We start from the raw sequence: 20,956 nt of genomic DNA on the forward strand, positions 1-20,956 counted from the left end.
TAGATGGAGTTCTACAGGGGTCAATGTTTGAACCTCTGTTGCTGCTCCTTTATGTAAATGATCTATGCATTTGAACCAAATGTAATGCTAAACTTGCAGACAGCACCAAAAGAGTGATAGCAGTAGAGGATGCAACTGAAGATTTCAGAAGGATTTGAATTAATTACGCAGATAAATGGCAATTGAAATTTGATACTGGCAAATACAAAGTACCACACATTGTGTGAATAAATATGTAACCCAAGTATAAAATGAATGGAACAGAATTAGTATGAAGAGACTTTGGTCCAAAATTAACGGTCAAGGGGAAAAATTTGATTGCACCCATTTTTGGGCATGGGGATTGTGATTTGTGATTAGCCCTTGCAAATTTCGTGCTGCCTGCTCATTTGATTGATTGTAGTGGGCAGCCTGGGACTGAATGTGCGGCTGGATGGTTGTATGCTCAATATGCCCAGGAGCAGGTATGATGGAAGTGTTGTAGGATAAAGCTGTGATGAAAAGGGTTTTTGTTGGTGGCTTTTATTTCAGAATTTTGGTCAAGAGGACATTGTGATGGTCCGTGACAGATGGATTTAAATGTGGGGAATTATGGAGCAATGGTGATAATGGGTTGCGCCCTCATGATAGTGATGTTGTGGAGGAATGAGCAGACCATCATGAACTTGGACTTCTCCTCAGTGACTACTGAAGGGCTACTCGCAAGTGGTCCAGGCAGCGGAACCGTTGCTTCAGGATGCCAATGATTTGCTCCAGGATATTTCTTGCGGCTGCATGGCTCTCGCTATAGACTTGTTGTCCTTGCATGGTCGGGTGACAGAGGGGAGTCATGAGCCATGTGTACTGAGGGTATCCCTTGTCTCCAAGCAGCCAGTCTCTGGTTTATAATTGTGGCCTAAAGACAGCGGAATGGCTGACTATCTCAGGATGACGATGTTATGGCTGCTGCCAGGATAGTGGGCATGATGTTCTGTGCGTGGTCACACCAACTGAATGTTGATGGAGTGGTAGCCCTTGCGGTTCCTACCTCTCCCCATTTACCATGTGGGGCCTAAAGAGCCACATGCTTGCAGTCGATGGCTCCTTGTACCATTGGGAATCTGCTACTCTGGCAAAGCCACATGTCTGTTGCAAATGCTTCTCTCTGGTAAGAGAGAAGACAATTAAGTTACAGCATACAAGGCCTTTGTCACCTCCCTGATGCAACAGTGGATGCAAACGGGCAAGTGTTGGTTATGTCGCCTGCTCCCACCTGGAAGGATCTGCTTCTGTAGAATCATTGAATCGTTACAGCATTGAAGAAGACCATTCGGCCCATTGCATCTGTGCTGGCTCTCCGAAGGAGCAATTCATGTACTGCACTCCTCTGCCCCCTCTCCACATCCCTGCGCATTCCTCCTTTTCAGATATTTAGAATATTTAGAAAATGTAGAAGAATGTACGGCACAGAAGGAGGTCATTCTGCGCTGGCTGAAAAACGAGCCACCCAGCCTAAATCCCATTTTCCAGTAATTGGTCCGTATTCCTGGAATTTGAGAAGCTGAGGGCAATGGTAACCTTGATGGCTACTGGCAGCACCATTCTTGTCCTGCTTTGCAGCTGTAGGTCTGGTTGAAGGAGATGGCACAGTTCAGTGACCACCTCCTTGGTGAATTGTAAGTGTCTTGCACACAGCTCCTGGCTCAGTTGGAGGTAGCAGAAGTGCTTCCTGAACACCCTTGGTGGATAGGACTTTCTGTAGTGAGCTCTCCTCCTTCTCCCTCTGTGCACAATTTGCCTTCTCTACAGCCTGTGCTGCATGTCCCTGTCGTGTTGCAATCCAAGAGGGACTGCAGCTATTGCCCCCAGAACTCTAGCAGGTTTCCTGTTAACAGGGCAGAAAACTCCACCAACATCTCTGTCTGGACGCAGCAACACTCCCTTCAAAATGCAAGTAGTCACCAAAACATCTCCGAGAACACACCATTGTACTTCCAAAAACTTTGCAAGAGCAAAAGTAAGTCTAACGCCTCTCACCTCCAAGTTGGATGGCTGGACCATTAAATAACAATAGTGCAGCTGAACGCATGTTTAGCTGGGAGTGTTTAGGACAGGCATTAATAGGGCCTATGTGATCCAAATTGATAGAACGTGTGTCAAATCATTCTGAGAGGCTGTTTGATGTCACAGTTGCCCCAGTCTGAAAGCCTCTGGCGCATGCCTGGCATGCCCGCACTAGTGCTGGTATCAGCATGGTGTGCTGCACGGGCCATGCCAGCACCATTTTCGGCAACTCCAGTTTCCGTAGCACCAACTCTAGCAGCACTGCAGGTCTGAATGTTTTGGTCTCAATGTCTAAACAATGCAGCAAGGGAATCTGAAGAAGATGGATAGTGCAGGTGCAACAACAACTTGCATTTATATAGCACTTTCAACATAGTAAAAATGTCCCAAAGGGCTTTACAACAACATTATCAAACAAAATTTTACACTGAGCCACATAAAGAGATATTAGAACAGGTGGTCAGAAGTTTGGGCGAAAGGTTAGGTTTTAGGAAGCAATTTAGGGAGTTAGAGAGTCAGAGGTTTAGAAGGGAATTCAGAACTTAGCGCCTAAGCAGCTGAAAGCACATCCCCCCATGGTTGGGTGGAGGAAATTGGGGATGCTCAAATGCCAGAATTAGAGGAATACAGAAATCTTAAAGGGTTGGAAGGATGGAGGAGGTTACAAATGTAGGGTGGGGCCATGGAGGGATTTGAACACAAGGATTAGAATTTTAAATTCTTAGTTATAAATTATAAAGGTTAAGGTATCACCTGCCCATCTGAGTTCCTTTGACGCGTCCAATGCCACACACATTTTTCACTTCCCAACTTCATTTCTCCAATATTTTTCTCAGTGACCTCCCCAAGCTCTAACCTATCCAAAATCCAACTATTAGTTAATTCTCACTATTTTATCCAATGGTAATCATGACAGCTTAAAGATTTAAATAAAGAAACGGTTCAAACAGAATCTGAGGAATAATAAGCAACTGGTTGCATGGCCAGGGATAAATTACAAACTACTAAACAATGGAATTGAAGTGGAAGATAAAATTTACAGTAAAACTAGAGAGGCACACATTAAAGGAAAAAGGAAGTTTATTGGGATGGAAAGATGTACTGAGTAATATTCCACAGGGATCAATATTGAGTCTGCTGCTATTTACTAAAGATGGTCCAGACTTAGGAACCGGGGAAACATCAACATTTGCTGATGACACAAAATTGAGGGTCAGGGAAAGTTGTGTTCAAGGTTGTGAAAAACAGCAGGAGGACCAAAACAAGATTGGGCAAATTGATGGCAAATGGAGAGAGGAACAGGAGGTCCTGGATGTGCAGCTACTCAGGTCCTTCATAGTGGCTGTGCAAATAGATAAGGCTGTAAAAAAGGCAAATGAAATACAAAAACAAGGAAGTAATAATGAACTTGTATTTGACCCTCATTATTGTACAGTTTTGCGTATCCCATATAATAGGAAGGATAAAGAAACAATGGAAAGGATGTAGCATAGATTTGCTGGAGTATTACCAGGGATGAGGTGTTACAGTTACACAGTGAGATTTGAGATGTTAGGGCTATTCTTAACTGGGGCTGAGAAGGTTAAGGTGTGACCTGATAATGTTCTTGGAAATTATGAAGGATTATTATAGGGTGAAATAGTGATAGATTGTTTTCAGTGGTCAGGAAGATGGTAATAGGGGAGATGGTGGCATAGTGGTAATGTCAGTGAATTAGTTATCGAGAGGCCTAGGCTAATGCTCTGGGGGCATGGATTCAAATCGCACCATGGCAGCTGGTGGAATTCAAATTCAATTAATTAATTTAAAAAATGGAATTGAAAGCTAGTCTCAGTAATAGTGGCATCAAACTATCATCGATTGTCGCAAAAACCCATCTGTTTCACCAATGTCCTTGAGGGAAGGAAATCTGCTCTCCTTACCTGGTCTGGTCTACGTGTGACTCCAGATCCACAGCAATGTAGTTGACTCTTAACTGCCCTCTGAAATGGCATAGCAAGCCACGCAGTTGTCAAGGGCAGTTAGGGATGGGCAACAAATACTGGCCTTGCCAGTGATGCCCACTTCCCATGAAAGAATTTAAAAAATGACAGGATACAAATTTAAGATAATAAAATAATTAATGGGAAGTTAAAAAAATTACTTTACACATGGTATTATCTGCAACACAAGATTATTGAAGCAGAGTATATCCGATTCCTTTAAAAGGATTTAGGTAAGTGCTTGAAAATGAAGAATATTATGGGCTCTTAGCAGCAAACAGAAGTGCAATTAGATAAGATGGCTCATGTGACATGGAGTTGATGGAGCAAATGGCCTGTTCCCATGTGGAAACATTCTCCAATTCTATTGAGACAAGGTCAATTAATAACCTTTTACTAAAAGAGCCTCTCAGGAAGAGTAATCGTAATAGGATAGAATTTTACATTAAGTTTGAGATTTTATTTTTATTCCTTCATGGGACGTGGGCTGGCTAGGACAGCATTTATTGTCCATCCCTAATTGCCCTTGAGAATGTGGTGGTGAGCTGCCTTCTTGAACCGCTGCTGTCCATGTGGGGTAGGTACACCCACAGTGCTGTTAGAAAGGGAATTCCAGGATTTTGATCCAGTGACAGTGAAGGAATGGCGATATAGTTCCAAGTCAGGATGGTGTGTGCTTGGAGGGGGAACTTGCAGGTGGTGGTGTTCTATGTATCTGCTGCCCTTGTCCTTCTAGGTGGTAGAGGTCCTGAGTTTGGAAGGTGCTGTCTAAGGAGCTTTAGTGTGTTGCTGCAGTGCATCTTGTAGATGGTACACACCGCTGCCACTGGCGTCGGTGGTGGAGGGAGTGAATGTTTGTGGTCAGTCAAGCGGGCTGCTTTGCCCGGATGGGGTTGAGCTTCTTGGGTGTTGCTGGAGCTGCACCCATCCAGGCAGGTGGAGAGTAATCCATCACACTTCTGACTTGTGCCTTGTAGATGGTGGACAGGCTTTGGGAAGTCAGGAGGTGAGTTACTCACCACAGGGTTCCTAGTCTTTGACCTCCTATTGTAGCCATGTTAGTTATATGGCTACTCCAGTTCAGTTTCTGGTCAATGGTAACCCCCCCAGGATGTTGATAGTGGGGGATTCAGCGATTGTAATGCCATTGAATGTCAAGGGGAGATGGTTAGATTCTCTCTTGTTTCGGATAGTCATTGCCTGGCACATGTGTAGCGTAAATGTTACTTGCCACTTATTAGCCCAAGCCTGGATATTGTCCAGGTCTTGCTGCATTTCTACACGAACTGCTTCAGTATCTGAGGAATCGCGAATGGTGCTGAACATTGTGCAATCATCAGTGAACATCCCCACTTCTGACCTTATGACTGAAGGAAGGTCATTGATGCAGCAGCTGAAGATGGTTGGACCTAGGGCACTACCCTGAGGAACTCCTGCAGTGATGTCCTGGAGCTCAGATGATTGACCTCCAACAACCACAGCCATCCTCCTTTGTGCTAGGTAGGACTCCAACCAGCGGAGAGTTTTCCCCCTGATTCCCATTGACTCCAGTTTTGCTAGGGTTCCTTGATGCCATACTCAGTCAAATGCTGTCTTGATGTCAAGAGCAGTCACTCTTACCTCACCTTTTGAGTTCAGCTCTTTTGTCCATGTTTGAACCAAGGCTGTAATGAGGTCAGGAGCTGAGTGGCCCTGGCAGAGCCCAAACTGAGCATCTGTGAGCAGGTTATTGCTAAGCAAGTGCCGCTTGATAGCACTGTCGACAACACCTTCCATCATTTTACAGATGATCAAGAGTAGACTGATGGGGTGGTAATTGGGGGCCGGGTTGGATTTGTCCTGCTTTTAATGTACAGGACATACCTGGGCAATTTTCCACATTGCTGGGTAGATCCCAGTGTTGTAGCTGTACTGGAACAGCTTGGCTAGGGGCGCGGCACGTTCTGGAGCACAGATCATCAGTACAATTGCCGGAATGTTGTCAGGGCCCATAGCCTTTGCAGTATCCAGTGCCTTCAGTTGTTTCATAGTATCACGTGGAGAGAGTCAAATTGGCTTATGACTGGCTTCTGTGATGCTGGAACTTCAGGAGGAGGCCGAGATGGATCATCGACTCGGCACTTCTGGCTGAAGATTGTTGCAAATGCTTCAGCCTTATCTTTTGCACTGAAGTGCTGGACTCCTCCATCATTGAGGATGGGGATATTTGTGGAGCCATCTCCTCCTGTTAGTTGTTTAATTGTTCACCACCATTCATGGCTGGGTGTCAGGGCTGCAAAGCTTAAATCTAATCTGTTGGTTGTGGGATCACTTAGCTCTGTCTATCGCATGCTGCTTATGCTGTTTGGCACACAAGTAGTCCTGGGTTGTAGCTTCACCAGGTTGACACCTCATTTTGAGCTCTGCCTGTTGCTGGTCCTGGCATGTCCTCCTACACTCTTCAGTGAAGCAGGGTTGATCCCCTGGCTTGATGGTAATGGTAGAGTGGGGGATCTGCTGGGCCATGAGGTTACAGATTATGGTTGAGTTTAGTTCTGCTGCTGCTGATGGCCCACAGCGCCTCATGGATGACCAGTTTGGCATTGCTAGATCTGTTAGAAATCTATCCCATTTAGCACGGTGGTAGTGCCACACACACGATGGCGGTATTGTTACGACCAGGTGAGAAAGGTGTCTAGGGGTCCCTCTCAGGCTTCACCTGGTCTTACCATAACAGGGTTTAATTTTAAACACACCGTGTTTTTAACTCCGTCTTGGTGAATCCTTGTTCACCGCTTTCCAATTATAAGGCAAAGAAACCAGCACAAACAGGCTTTCTTAGGTTTAAAGAAGAAAAATTGAAATTTATTAAACTTAAACTTAAACTCTAATTCGGTTGACGCCTACGGATACATGGCGCGCCTACGCTAGCATGCATATGCAATACACGCATGCAAATAGGGACAGAAAAGAGCAGAAGAAAAATAAAGTGGAAAAGTGTGAGGCAATAGCTGAAGAGTTTTTGTTACAGTTCTTTGAGCTCACTGTAGAGTCCTTGATTGTAGGTAGATCTTGCTTTTCATTGGGGCCAAGTATTCTTCTTAAACCTTGTTCGCTGTAGGAGACTTTTCTCTCTTGGGGTTCACGTGTCTTCAGTGGATTCAGAGGCTTGTGAGAAAGAGATGGGAGCAGACAGGAGAGATCTTCTCAGTCCAGGAGCAAACAGACACTCTCAGTTCAAACTCTGTGTGGCCAGTTCAAAAGAAAACCCTGGAACAGCCAGTTAGTCACGTGACCAGCTGGTTGAACCAGTCCTGGCCCTTGTGGATTGTATCCTCCTTCGCAGGCCCTGGAATGCGCTTCCTCACCTTCGATGTCTGTTGTATGTAAATGTTTATTTTCCATCCAAGGCTGTTTAACAAGTCATTTCCTCGTTCCAACAACAGCTAAAAAAAATCAATGTTCATGACAATATTGATGTGCCTCATTCTTGGCAGGTGGGGGCCTAGCATGACAGTATCCTCAATGTGAAGACGGGATGGGACTTGGTCTCCACAAGGGCACTCCTAACAATACTGTCATGGACAGATGCATCTGCGGCAGGCAGATTGGTGAAGATGAAGTCAAGTATGCTATTCCCTCTTGTTGGTTCCCTCACCATCTGCTGCAGACCCAGCCTAGCAGCTATGTCCTTTAGGACTCTGGCAGCTTGGTCAGTAATGGCACTACCGAGCCACTGTTGATGATGGATGTTGAAGTCTCCCACCCAGAGTACATTCTGCGCCCTTGCCACCCTCAGTGCTTCCTCCAAGTGGTTTTCAACATGGGGGAGTACTGATTCATCAGCTGAGGGGGGTGGGGGGGGGTGGTGGTAGGTGGTAATCAGCAGGAGGTTTCTTTGCCCATGTTTGACCTGTTGCCATGAGCCTTCATGGGGTCGGGGGTCGATCTTGAGGACTCCCAGGATAACTCCCTCCCGACTATACCCACTGCTGGGTCTGTCCTGTCGGTGGGACAGGAACTACCCGGGGTTGGTGATGGCGGTGCCTGGGACATTGTAAGGTATGATTCGGTGAGTATGACTGTGTCAGGCTGGTGCTTGACTGGTCTGTGGGACAGCTCTCCCAACGTTGGCACAAGCCTCCAGATGTTAGTAAGGAGGACTCTACAGAGTCAACAGGGCTGCGTTTGCCGTTGTTGTTTCCGGCGCCTAGGTCAATGCCGGGTGGTCCGTCTGGTGTCATTCCTTATCGATTTTGTAGCAGTTTGATACAACTGAGTAGCTTGCTTGGCCATTTCAGAGGGCATTTAAAGAGTCAACCACATTGCTGTGGGTCTGGAGTCACATGTAGACCAGGTAAGGACAGCAGATTTCCTTCCCTAAAGGACATTAGTGAACCAGATGAGTTTTTACAACAATTGACAATGGTTTCATGGTCACCATTAGCCTAGCTTTTAATTCCAGATTTATAAACTGAATTCAGATTCCACCTTCTGCCATGGTGGGATTGAAATCCATGTCCTCAGAGCAATACGCTGTATCTCTGGGTTACTAATCCAGTGACAATACCACTATGCCACTGCCTCCCCACAATGACTTACTTAAGTCCAAAACCGGGGTCTTCAATCTGAACAAAGCAAACTACATAGGTATGAGGGGCAAGATGGCCAAGCTAGATTGGGAAAATATATGATGATAGATAAGCAATGGCAAACATTTAGAGAAATAATCATAATTTGCAATGAATATCCCTAAGGAATAAAAAACCCACAAGAAAATTGGTTCAAGTGTGGCTAACAAATGAAGTTAAAGATAGAATTAGATTAAAGGAAGTGGCTTATAATGTTGTCCAAAAGAGTAGTAAACCTAAGGACTGAGAGGATTTTAGAATTTAGCAAAGGATGGCCAAAAAATTGACAAAGAAAATATATTATAAGAAACTAGCAAGAAACATGAAATCATATTGTAAAAGCTTTCATAGGTGTGTAAAAAGGAAGAGATGAGTGAAAGTAAATATGTGTCCCTTACAGAGAGAGACAGGAGAATTTATATCAGGGAATAAAGAAATGGCAGAGATATTAAACAAATTCTTTGTATCTATCCTCACAGTAGAAGACATGAAAAGCATTCCTGTAACTAATGCAGTACTGCAACGATAGGTATTTGAGCCTCAGCTATTTACATAGAAAATAGGAGCAGGAGTAGGCCATTCGGCCCTTCGGGCTTGCTCCGCCATTCAAAAAAGATCATGGCTGATCGTCTAATTTAGTACCCTATTCCCGCTTTCTCCCCCTATCCCTTGATTACAATCTATATCAATGACTTAGATGAGGGGATCAAATGTAGTGTATCCAAATTCGCTGACAATACGAAGCTAGGTGAGAAAGTAAGCTGTGAGGAGGACACAAAGAGGCTGTAAAGAGATATAGGGAGGTTAAACAAGTGGGAAGAATGTGGCAGATAGAATACAATGTGGAGAAATGTGCAGATATCCACTTTGGTAGGAAAAATAGAAAAGCAGAATATTTTTTAAATGGTGAGACTGGGAAATGTTGGAATTCAGAGGGGGCTAGGTGCCCTGGTACACAAACCATAGAAAGTTAATGTGCAGGTACAGAAAGCAATTAGGAAAGTAAATGGTAAGTCAGTCTTTATTACAAAAGAATTGGAGTATGAGTAAAGAATCCTTGCTGCAACTATATCGAGCCTTGATGAGCCCACACCTGGAGAAATGTGGTCTCCTTACCTAAGGAAGGATATACTTGCCTTAGAGGGAGTGCAATGAAGGTTTACTAAACTGATTCCCGGTATGAAGAGAGGTCAAGTAGACTAGGCCTACATTCCCGATAGTTTAAAGAATAAGAAGTGATCTCACTGAAACATAAAATTCTTAAGGGGCTTGACAGGGTAGATTTTGGGAGGATGTTTCCCCTAGCTGGGATGTATAGCACTAGGGGTCACAGTCTCAGAATAAGGGTTTGGCCATTTAGGACTCAACTGAGGAGAATTTTCTTCACTCAGAGGGTTGTGAATCATTGAAATTCTCTGCCCCAGAGGGCTGTAGCTGCCATGTCTTTGAGTATATTCAAAGCAGAGATTGACAGATTCTTGAAAACTAAGGCAATTAAGGGATATGGGGATAATTCGGGAAGGTGCAGCTCAGGTAGGTCAGCCATGATCTTATTGAATAGCAGAGCACGCTCAAAGAGTTGAATGGTCTACTCACGCTCCTATTTCTTAAGTTCTTCAGGCATTTTTGGGACTATTTAATTTTGGGGGTCTATATATTAGTCCTGTTTACTCTATATTATACTTTTAAAAGTGTTGCATTTTTCTTGAACTGAAAGATCATTTAATAATGCATTTGAGTTCATTCCTTAGAAGTTTTCCTTTCAAAAGACATAAGATTTGAAATTATATTGTATGAAAATGAGTGTAAAAAAGCTTCACGGGTTTTTATTAAAATCCTTTGGCTGCTATTTTAACAGAGGCATCGATTGATTGATCTATTTCAACTTTCTACAGCAATCTTCTTACAGTGTCACTTCAAGGCCATATATTCCTGTCCTGGAGCTGATTGAGAGACAATCTTAAAATTGATCATACTGTGCTCACTAATGCCCAGTGATCCCACACCCTCTAAATTATGGATGTAGTCTTTTTCATTTCCTCTTCTCTGTGTGGCTCCGAGGTGACACCATCCATAGTCAGGGGTCTAGTTAGGGTCAGTTTTCATATAAATGCAGACAGCATCAGCTCAGTGTCTCACACCTCCTTGAGTCCATGTCCAAATCAAGTCATTGATGAGTGAAAAGTTTCTCAAGCTTAGGATTGGCAAGATTAAAGACACTTTCTTTGGACATTGAGATAAACACTTTAACATAGTCACCTGACTTCATTGCCCACTCCAGCTAATCAATCAGTCTGGATTGGACACTGACAACCACAGTTTCCTGGTTGACACTGAGATGAGCTACAAATGCCACATCTGGTTCCCCACCAAGACTTCCTATTTTCACCTTCACATTGCTTGCTTCTAACCCCTTTACCCTATTGTTCCAAAAAGCCTCATCAATGCTGCCTTCTCCTAAAGGATCAAGTACCCCAATGTTCTCCTCGCTAATCTCTCAAGCTGCACTTTATGTAAATTACAACTTGCTCAGAGTTCCATTGCTTGCACTCTATTCCACACTAAATCCAACTTTCCATCCTCACCAACCCAGTCTCCAATGCAGTAGTTGTGGTGATCTGCCCAAGGGCAGGTCCTTTGCTTATTTCTCCACCCCACAAGGTCCTGCGCTCTCCTCTTCAGTTTCTCATATAAGCCTCCCATTTTTTAACTTCCATGATAAATGAGCAATATGACTAGGGAAAAGTACATGAGGTGGTTTTCTGTTGCCTTCCTCGTGTGATTTGAAGGAAACTCCATTCCTCTTCCCAAAGGATCCTCGGCCTGTACGCAGCTGTTGTCCCTCGAGGTTCCAGCTCTTCTGCCATCCCCACCAAAAGTGGTAGCAGGGTCATTTGAGACCTCAGGGGGTGGTTGTCCCTGCCCTTTTGTGAGTCATCCCTGGCCCAGGTAAGGGTCCCAGGCTAAAGGTAATAAGCCATGGTCAATGGCAGAACCAGCAAATTTTCTCCAATGAACTCGATTCAAAATCTTTGTGCTTGTCTGAAAAAAAATCTCTCCATAGTCTTGTTCCTCTCTACCCTGCAACATCCTAAAGCCCTACATGGCAGCCTTTGCCCTCAACCTTGGAGTCCTCTGCCTCCCCCATCCCTCTGCTCAAAGCTTTGGTGGCTGAGCCTTCAACCAACCACCCCATACTCGGGAACACCTTCCCTTAACCAGTCATCTTGCTACTCTCTTCACCTTCAAAGCCTCCTCAGAACCTTCTGCTTTGCCCATGTTTTTGGTCATTTCTCCTTTTATCAACGTAGACCGTTCAGTGGAGGCTTTCTCGCCACTGAATTAAAAGATCATGGGTTCAAGCATGAGTGCATAATCTAGGTTGACATTTTAGTGCAGTACTGAGAGCTTTCTCAGGTGGACATAAATGATCCCATGGTGCTGTTGTAAGAAGAGCAGGGAATTCTCCAGGCATCCTGGGCCAACATACTTCCTTCAATCAACAACACCATAAGAGATTAACTGGTCATTCATTTCATTGTTGTTTATGGGACTTGCTGTGCACAAAGTGACTGCCACACTTGCCTACAAAACAACAATGACTATACTTCAAAAGTAATTAATTGGCTGTATAGCACTTTCGGACAACCTGAGGACATATGAATAGCAGTATAGAAATTAAAGTTCTTGCTTTCTCTTTGCTCAGTGTTTTTACCTCTGTAAAGTGCCTTGATATGTTTTATTGTGCTTAAAGATGATTATATTCAAACTATTGATAGATTCTTAGAGTCTAAGGAAATGGGGATCAGGTGGGAAAGTAAAGTTGAGGTCAAGTATGAGCCAGGATCCTATTGAATGGCAGAGCAGACTCAAGGTGCTGTTTGGCCTACTCCTGTTCCTATTTCTTATGTTCTTATAAAAGCAAGTTGTCCCAATTGCAAGAACTAGGTCTGGGGACGATTGCCCTCAGTTGGATCCTTAACATATTCTGCCAAAAAAACAATCCTGCATTATTTCTGATTCTGATGTCCCACTTCCATTAGGCACAGGGGGCTTTAGGTGGTTGTAATGTAGGGAAGAGCAAGACTATAGAGAGTTTTTTTTAGACAAGGACAAAGAATTTAAATTAATTGCATTGGGGACTAGGTTGGTGAGGCCAGAGGGAATAGGAAGGTGGCTAGGGATAGAGTGCAGGCAGCAGTGATACAGGCAAGTTGTAGTTTATGTAGAGTGGAGCTTGGGAGGTTAGTTGGGGTAGTTAAACCTGTAGAAGAAGACAGTGTAGATGAGGGTTTTAGGATCAATAGGGTGAGGGAGGGCTAGAGGTGAGCAATGTGGAGGTGAAAATAGGCAGTCTTGGAAGGGAACTGAACTGACTGAAATCACCCATTCGAACAACATTATTTCCTGCACATCCCTTTCTTACCTCCTCATATACTTTGCTGTCCTCATCCTTATCCTACCAGAGGCTCTATACTACACCCGTAAGTAATTTTATGCATATGCTTGTTAACCCAATCATGCATGAACATGTGAGAAGCTGTATTCTGAAAGGAGTGCAGAAGGGTAGAGAAACTGTACTAGTATTGTGGACCTGCCTCTAGCCCACACATCCTTCAAACACAGCTCCACATTGAGAGTGTGGCATTGGTCAATTTATTCCTTTATGTCATTGGTGAGGCATCGAATCAGCTTCCTCAACTTCCAAAGTATTGTAAACATAATTGGCTGTCCTTTCTGCTATGAGCTACATCATAAAATAAATCAGGTAAAAGGACAATTTCCCCCAACCCCCAACCTTAAGTTGTGTGTTTGTGTGACAAATACTAGTTTGTGATCAATCAGACCACATTAATGATGGCGTGCAGTGCCCAGCACTTCTCACTCTGACTCCTCATTCTCCCTGCAGGAATCGTCAGGGCTTCCAGTATATTCCCGATACTGAGTGTGGGATTACTGTTTCTTGGAGGTGTCTGTGTTGCTGCTGGTGAATTCTACAAGAGCAAACACAATGTTGTCCTCAGTTCTGGGATTTTTTTCGTAGCAGCAGGTTTGTCATTTTTAAATGGAAACTATTTCCTTAACTCATTTCCTGACTTTCAGCCAATGCTTCCCATTCAACTTTGACTCTAAACTTCACAACTGCTCACTGCAGATCCTTTTCTCAAAATTCAAATCAAAAGTGGACTGGATGGTGCAGTGGTTCAGACACTGTCCTTTCAACATAACTTCACTTTTATATTCAATGCCCCTATTTATAAAACCCAAATGCTGTTGGTCTGTGGCTCCATCTATCTGCATTTTCTGGGAATGATGCTTTTGATTCACGCTGTTCATCCACATAGAGTGCCTTTTGATTCAATGTAGAGGCTCAACCCTTCTCTAGCCCCCACTTATCAAACTCTCTACCCACCGTTCATTACTGAACTCTGTAATAACAGCCTTTCAGTTACACCCCACTCACAACACAAACTATCAAGATGTCAATCTTGGCTCAGTTTGTAGCACTTTATTGCCTCTGACTCAGAATGTTGTGGATTCAATTCCCACACCAGGGACTTGAGCATGTAATCTAGGCTCGCACTTCAGTGCCATTCTGTAACAGTGTTTGCACTGTTAGAAGTGCCATCTTTGAAAGAGCATGTGGCACGAGTTTGAAGAGTAGGGAGATGCTTCCAATGTCCAGACCAATATTAATCCCTCAACCAATACACACAAAAAATGTTATCTGGCCATTATCTCATTTTTTTCGTGGGATCTTGCTGTGTACAAATTGTCAGCCATGTTTCCTACATTGCATTGGTGATACACTTTTAATGGGCTGTAGAGCTTTGAGACCTCCTGTGGTCGTGAGAGGCGCTGTATAAAGGCAAATTCTTTCTTACTGGACCCTTCCATCGCCACCACCCGCCTCCATTATAAAGCTTTGGTTTCTATGTCGGCTGCACTGCATCTTATCAACGTTGCATCACACCTTGTAATCATGACGCTGTCCTTCCTCCTCTTCTCAGGTTTAAGCAACATAATAGGAATTATAGTCTACATATCGGCTAATGCCGGAGACCCTGGGCAAAGTGATTCCAAAAAGAACAATTATTCTTACGGATGGTCATTCTACTTTGGGGCTCTGTCATTCATCATTGCCGAGACCGTGGGGGTGTTAGCGGTGCACATGTACATCGACAAACACCGACAGCTGAGGGTGAAGTCCCGCAACGACGTGCTGAAGAAATCTACTCTTGCCCGAATTCCCAGCTACAGATACAGGTTCAGGCGAAGGTCGAGTTCACGCTCCACAGAACCTCGGTCCAGGGACCCGTCTCCAGTTGGGGGTAAAGCCTACACCACGCCACCGTCAAATGAGATAACAATGTACACACTGTCCAGGGACCCTTCAAAAGCAGTTGTCGCAAGTAATCTCGCTTCCGAACGGGATCCTAAATTCCTGCAAGTTCGCAACTGCATTTCCAAAGACTCGAAGGAACCTCTTCACGCAAACCCTGCCAACAGGCGCACCACTCCCGTCTGACACCCAACCACCGGTTCAGGGTTTGAGCAACTGCGATGAGCATCTCAATGCCTTTCTGTGAACGTGTGCAGTGTTGGTCCAGAGCAGGACAAGCTCCCAAAAGGAAAGACTCTCTGTTCAATAAGAAGCTCTGATTCTTTCTGAGCACCAATTCCTGCAGAGAGTGTGCTGTCAGACTGGTGTTTGGCAACATTTCAATGTGAAATCGGAAGCGAATTTCGGTGCCTGAGATTAGTAGATTCCCCTCACCACCCTGGGAAGTGTTTAGTGTCAAAGAATTTTCTATTTAAAACCAACTGAAAATCCTGTTGAATTATCGCCCGGAAATCACCGATAAAATTGCTCCATTTTTCTCAACGCTGCCTGCATGTATTTACTGAACTCTCCGTTTCACTGACAGCCTTTCCACGATAAAAGTACACTGTTTTTATAAGACATTGATTCAATCCTAGCATTTTAATGCCTTCATATTTTAACATTCTGAATAAAATAAGCGCAGTTTAAATTAGTTTAGCTGCCAAAAGCACAGAATTAGAAAATGAACCTCGATGATTTATGTAAAATAAACAGAAATAAACGCACAAGGACATTCAAAATTTGTCGTTACTTATTTATCCGAAATGTTTTTCAGATGCTTACAATCCGCCAGGAAAAGAGAGGAGCGAGTACTCGTGTGTCAGTGTTGCATAATCAGTGCCTATTCGCTGCAACTTGCCTCAGTCACCTTTTTTGGAGAGGACAGGAGACTGTCTTTGGATGTTACCTATGTGGACTTCCAGAAGGCATTTGATAAAATCCCTGAGAGTGTTTGCTAAAGTTGAAGCTCATGGAGTTGAAGGCAAATTATTGACCTGGTTAGGAAATTGGCTGAGTGGCAGGCGACAGAGAGTAGGGATAGTGGGCAGGATGTGACAAGTGGTGCCCTGCAAAGATCTGTGTTGGGGCTTCAACGATTTACTGTTGTTACAATCAGGTGAGGAGGGGTTACAAGGCTCCCCTCTTGTCCTCGTTCTTATTTGACCACAACAGAGTTTATTCCTTTTTAAACAGTGGATGTGCTTACCACTTCAATGAGTTTTTTTTTACCTTTGTGGTGATCGTAAAAGAACCAATCGGACAGTTTTCGAGTTTAAACAAGAGGCGAGTGTATTATACAACAATCCAAACCTGATCTAAATAAAATAATAAAAATTATGCTACACATTCACTCACACACACACTCACACGAGAATCACATACACACAAATAGATTACGGAGTGATGAGGGGTAAATTTGTGGTTGGATTAGAGTCCAGAACAAATAAATATTAATACACAGTCTGTGGGCTTCGATGATTTTGTTGTCTTCCAGCTGAAGTTATGTTTCTGAAGCCTCTGGCTGGTAAATGTGCAGTTTGTGGCTGGCCCACCTTGTTCAGGCATTTCTTGTAGGCACAATTGTGGGTGGCTTTCTTCCCCTGTGTCTTTGTCTTGGATCCAGCAACCAGCAGCTAGGTTTCACACGCCCCCTGCCAGGCCTTCTGGAGACGGAGAGAGACAGCCCTTCTGGCTTCTGCCCCAAATGAGTCATTGGCTTGTCTGCTTTGTCCAAAGGAATCTCCCAGCTTTCATGGAGGTAGATGGTCAAATGACTGCCTCAGTATATTCTCTGGAACCATCTAATGAGACTCAAGTTTAGGAATTTCAGTCCCTCAGGCCTCAGGATGTTAATGTTTACACCTTTCAAGGTTAATATTCCAGGATGGCTTTGAATCTCCTGCTAATAAAAGCAATCTCCTGTGGTTCACTCAATGGAGCAAGCCTTTGTTTTGGGTACAGGCTCATCAGACATGTGTCTTCTCTTTGAGGCCTTTGAATGTGCAAGGTGTTCAAATGCAAATTGTGATGCCCATCTTGGCTGCCAGCTTTTTAAAAAAAAATGACTAGAATTCCAGCTCTTTTTGTTTCATTAAAAGTTTAATGTAGGTTTTCAATCAATGAATTAAAAAATCCTCCTTTGGCATAGCAGGTTTTCTTGACACCTTTGCACCACATGGAATGAAATGTGACCACAGGAACATTTCATTACAAGGTTGTAGGAAAAAAATCACACATTCATTCTCAATCACTTCAGGTCTTCGGGTTGAAGTGTTCTGGCCTTGGCATGTTGGTCTGCCTGCCTTCTCATAGCTGTCTGGGAGGTTTTTAGGTGCTCCTGAGCCACTTTCGTGAGCCGCTCCCGGAACATGGAAATGTAGTCTAACATGGAAGACACATCCCTGGGTCCCAAAAACCTCTCCTTGATTAGTTAAAGTGGACCTCTCACCTTGTGTCCATAAACTAATTCAAAGGGACTAACAGCAGTGAACTCATTGGGTGAGTCCCTAGTGGCAAACAGGAGAATTCCCAGCCCTTTGTCCCAGTCATGGGGGGTACTTGTAGCAGCATGCCCGGATCATTGTCTTTAGGATCTGGTGTTACTGCTGTAAAGCCTCTTGTGACTGTGGGTGGTAGGCTGAGGATTTTAGCTGGGTTATGCCCAGATTACCCATGACTTTTTGAAGGGTCCCAGACATGAAATCCATCCCCTGATCCGACCGGATCTCAGCTGGCAGCCCATATCAGGTTATGAATTGGTTAGCCCCTCCACCACTACCTTGGCAGCGATAGTTCTTAGGGGAGTGGCCTCTGGGAATCAGGTAGCCACATCCATAATGGTGAGAAGATACTGGTAGCCTCCTTTTGTTTTTGGCAGGGGTCCCATACAATCCACCAGCACTCTGCTGAAGGATTCCCCAAAAGCTAGTGTGGGAATTAGGGGTGCAGGCTTTATTGCAGGTTGGGGCTTCCCTCTATCCCTATGTATGACTATGGGCTCGCATGCCTCACTCGAGGGGTATGGAGTCACTTTTCCTTGGGATATAAAATCCTGATAATGTTCAGGGATTTTCTTAAATTTTCACACACTCACAATGGTAGGTTTACTGGGTCTTATTGCCACAGTTAAAGCAACAGCCTGCTCTACTGTGGCCTCCATCAGGGCCCCTTCTCCTGCACTGGTCTGGTGTGCCCTGATTAATCCTAAGATTTTCCCTGTAACTTCCAGCAGTCAGCTCGAAGATGACCTGCCTTGTTACAATGGAAACACACAGGTCTGCAGGTGTCACTCCTGCTCTCAGCACCATCCTTTTTGGCCTGAGGAGGGGCCCCTGTGTGTGCAGGGCTGTTTAGGCTCCTATTGCCCTCCCACCCTTTATCCTTTTTGGGTTTGAGGGGGTGACTAGGGCAGGGTTTCCCTTTGGGTAAGGGCTCGTGTACAAGCGTAAATTCATCAGCCAAGATTGCGGCTTGCCTGGCTTTTGGAACCTTTTGTTCCTCCATGTGGGTTTTAATGGAAAAGGGGAGCGAGTTTTTGAACTCCTTGAGAAGGATCACCGCTCTGATGTTTTCATATGTGGGCTGTAGCTTGAGTGCCCATATCCACTGGTCAAAGGCAAGCTGCTTAACTCTTTCAAACTTGAGGTAGGTTGTTCAGGCTGCTTTCAGAGGGTTCGGAAGTTTTGGCGGTATGCCTCTGGTACTAGCTCATATGTGCCCAGGATAGCATTTTCAGTAATCTCATGGTCTGATGAACTGTCATCTGGAAACAATGAATAAATCTCATGGGCTTTTCATGTTAGTTTGCTTTGCAGTAAGAGTCCTGTCTGCCGCCCATTTCAGCTGTTTTGCAAGCTTTTCAAAAGTGACAAAAAATGCTTGCACATACCCTTCATTGAATTTTGGAATCAACTGGGTGAACTTTAAGAGCTCAGCACTTGGTTCTGAGCTAGGGGCAGCTCCCTCATCAGCTGTGCCTTCACTGGGTGTATTGGGTCTTCCGTAGCTAGTTCAAGCCGCCTTAACTCCCTTTCCTCCTTCTCCTTCTGGAAAGCTTTCTTTTTCCCTTTCTTGACACTTTCTCTGCTCTTTCTTTCTAGAATTGTAATTCTAGTCTATTCTGTTCTAGTTGTATCTTAGCTAACATTACCCTGTCTATTTCCGACTCTAAGCCTGTCTCCTGTTCTTCAGTTTCAAGCGCAAAATAGTTGGCCACAAGTTTTAGGATTTCGGGTTTCCTAGCTTTTGGATGGATAGTAATCCCTAACTGCCCAGCTACATTCCTCAACACTTCAATAGATGAGGGGTAGATTTGTGGTTGGATTAGAGTCCAGAACAAATAAAATGTATACATAGTCTGTGGGGTTCGATGATTCCAATGTCTTCCAGCTGAAGTTGTGTTCCTGAAGTCTTTGGCTGGTGAACGTGCAGCTTGTGGCTGGCCCACCTGGTTCAGGCTTTTCTTGTAGGCAGAATTGTATGTGGTTTTCATCCCCTGGTGTCTTTGTCTTGGATCCAGCAACCGGCAACTAGGCTTCACAACCCCCCACCAGGCCTTTGGAGAGAGAGAGAGGGAGAGAGACAGCCCTTCTGGCTTCTGCCCCAAATGAGGCACTGGCTTGTCTGCTTTGTCCAAAGGAAACTCCCCGCTTTCACAGAGATGATCAGATGAGATTCATGTTTAGGAATTTCAGTCCCTCAGGCCTCAGAATGTTAACGTTTACACCTGGAAGGGTTGACCCTTTCAAGGTTAATGTTCCATGATAGCTTTGAATGTCCTGCTAATGAAAGCAATCTCCTGTGGTTCACTCAATGGAGCAAGCCATTGTTTTGGGTACAGGCTCATCAGGCATGTGTCTCCTCTTTGAGGCCTTGGAATGTGCAAGGTGTTCAAATGCAAATTGTGATGCCCATTATGGCTGCCAGCATTTTTTAAAGTTAACTGTAGAATTCCAGCTCTTTTTATTTCATTAAAAATTGAATGTAAGTTTCCAATCGATGAATTTAAAAAATCCTTCTTTGGCATAGCAGGTTTTCTTGACACTGTATTTATTAATGATTTAGATTGTAGGATAGAAAGCCTCATATCCAAGTTTGTTGATGACACAAAAATAGCTGTGTAGATGGAAGCATAAAAGTACAAGAGATTGTAATAGGTTAAGTGAACAGGCAAAATTGTGGCAAATGGATTTCAGTTTGGCAAATGTGAGGTTATCCACTTTGGATCTAAAAAGGATAGAACAGAATATTTCTGAAATGAAAAAAAGCTAGCAACAGTGGATATCTAAAGAGACTTGGTGGTCCATGCACATAGATCATGAAAATGTTCTGAACAGGTACATAAACTAATCAAGAAGGCTAACGAAAACGCTGGCCTTTATGTCTAAGATAGGGTGCCCAACCTTTTTGCATGGGGGCCACATTACAATTTTTGTCCTAATAGGGGGCCGGGGTTCAAGTTTTGGAAAGATAAAGGCATTAAAAAGTTATCTTACTATTAATCAAAACAACAACAAATTTGCATTTTTGTGAAGAAGCTTTAAAGGAGAAGACTGATTTATTAACTTACTTTCTCATCACTATATTGAACACTGATTTAGTGACATACCTGACATTGCTTTTGCTTGTACTAATCGGAACATAGGAGCAGGAGTAGGCCATTCAGCCCATTGAGCCTGCCCCGCCATTCAATATGATCTTGGCTGATCATCCACTTCAATGCCTTTTTCCCACACTATCCTCATACCCATTTATGTCATTTGTATTTAGAAACCTGTCAATCTCTGCTTTAAACATACTCAATGACTGAGCTTCCACAGCCCTCTAGGGTAGAGAATTTCAAAGATTCACAACCCTCTGAGTAAAGAAATTTCTCCTCACCTCTGTCCTAAGTGGCTTACCCCTTATTTTGAAATTGTGTCCCCTGCTTCTAGACT

At 44.0% G+C, this 20,956-nt stretch overlaps 1 protein-coding gene across 2 annotated transcripts in view; it reads left to right on the forward strand.

The window, feature by feature from the left end:
• LOC137383671 (voltage-dependent calcium channel gamma-3 subunit-like) overlaps positions 1–15,746 on the forward strand; it is a 45,878-nt gene extending 30,132 nt beyond the window's left edge. For both annotated transcript variants that reach the window (XM_068056835.1, XM_068056837.1), the window contains 2 exons: positions 13,545–13,685; positions 14,647–15,746. In XM_068056835.1, the coding sequence (XP_067912936.1) occupies positions 13,545–13,685; positions 14,647–15,164 (659 nt within the window). In that variant the 3' untranslated portion in view covers positions 15,165–15,746. The remainder of the gene's footprint in view (positions 1–13,544; positions 13,686–14,646) is intronic.
• Positions 15,747–20,956: the final 5,210 nt, after the last annotated feature.

This window comes from Heterodontus francisci, chromosome 24, assembly GCF_036365525.1.
Source record: "Heterodontus francisci isolate sHetFra1 chromosome 24, sHetFra1.hap1, whole genome shotgun sequence".
Taxonomy (NCBI): domain Eukaryota; kingdom Metazoa; phylum Chordata; class Chondrichthyes; order Heterodontiformes; family Heterodontidae; genus Heterodontus; species Heterodontus francisci.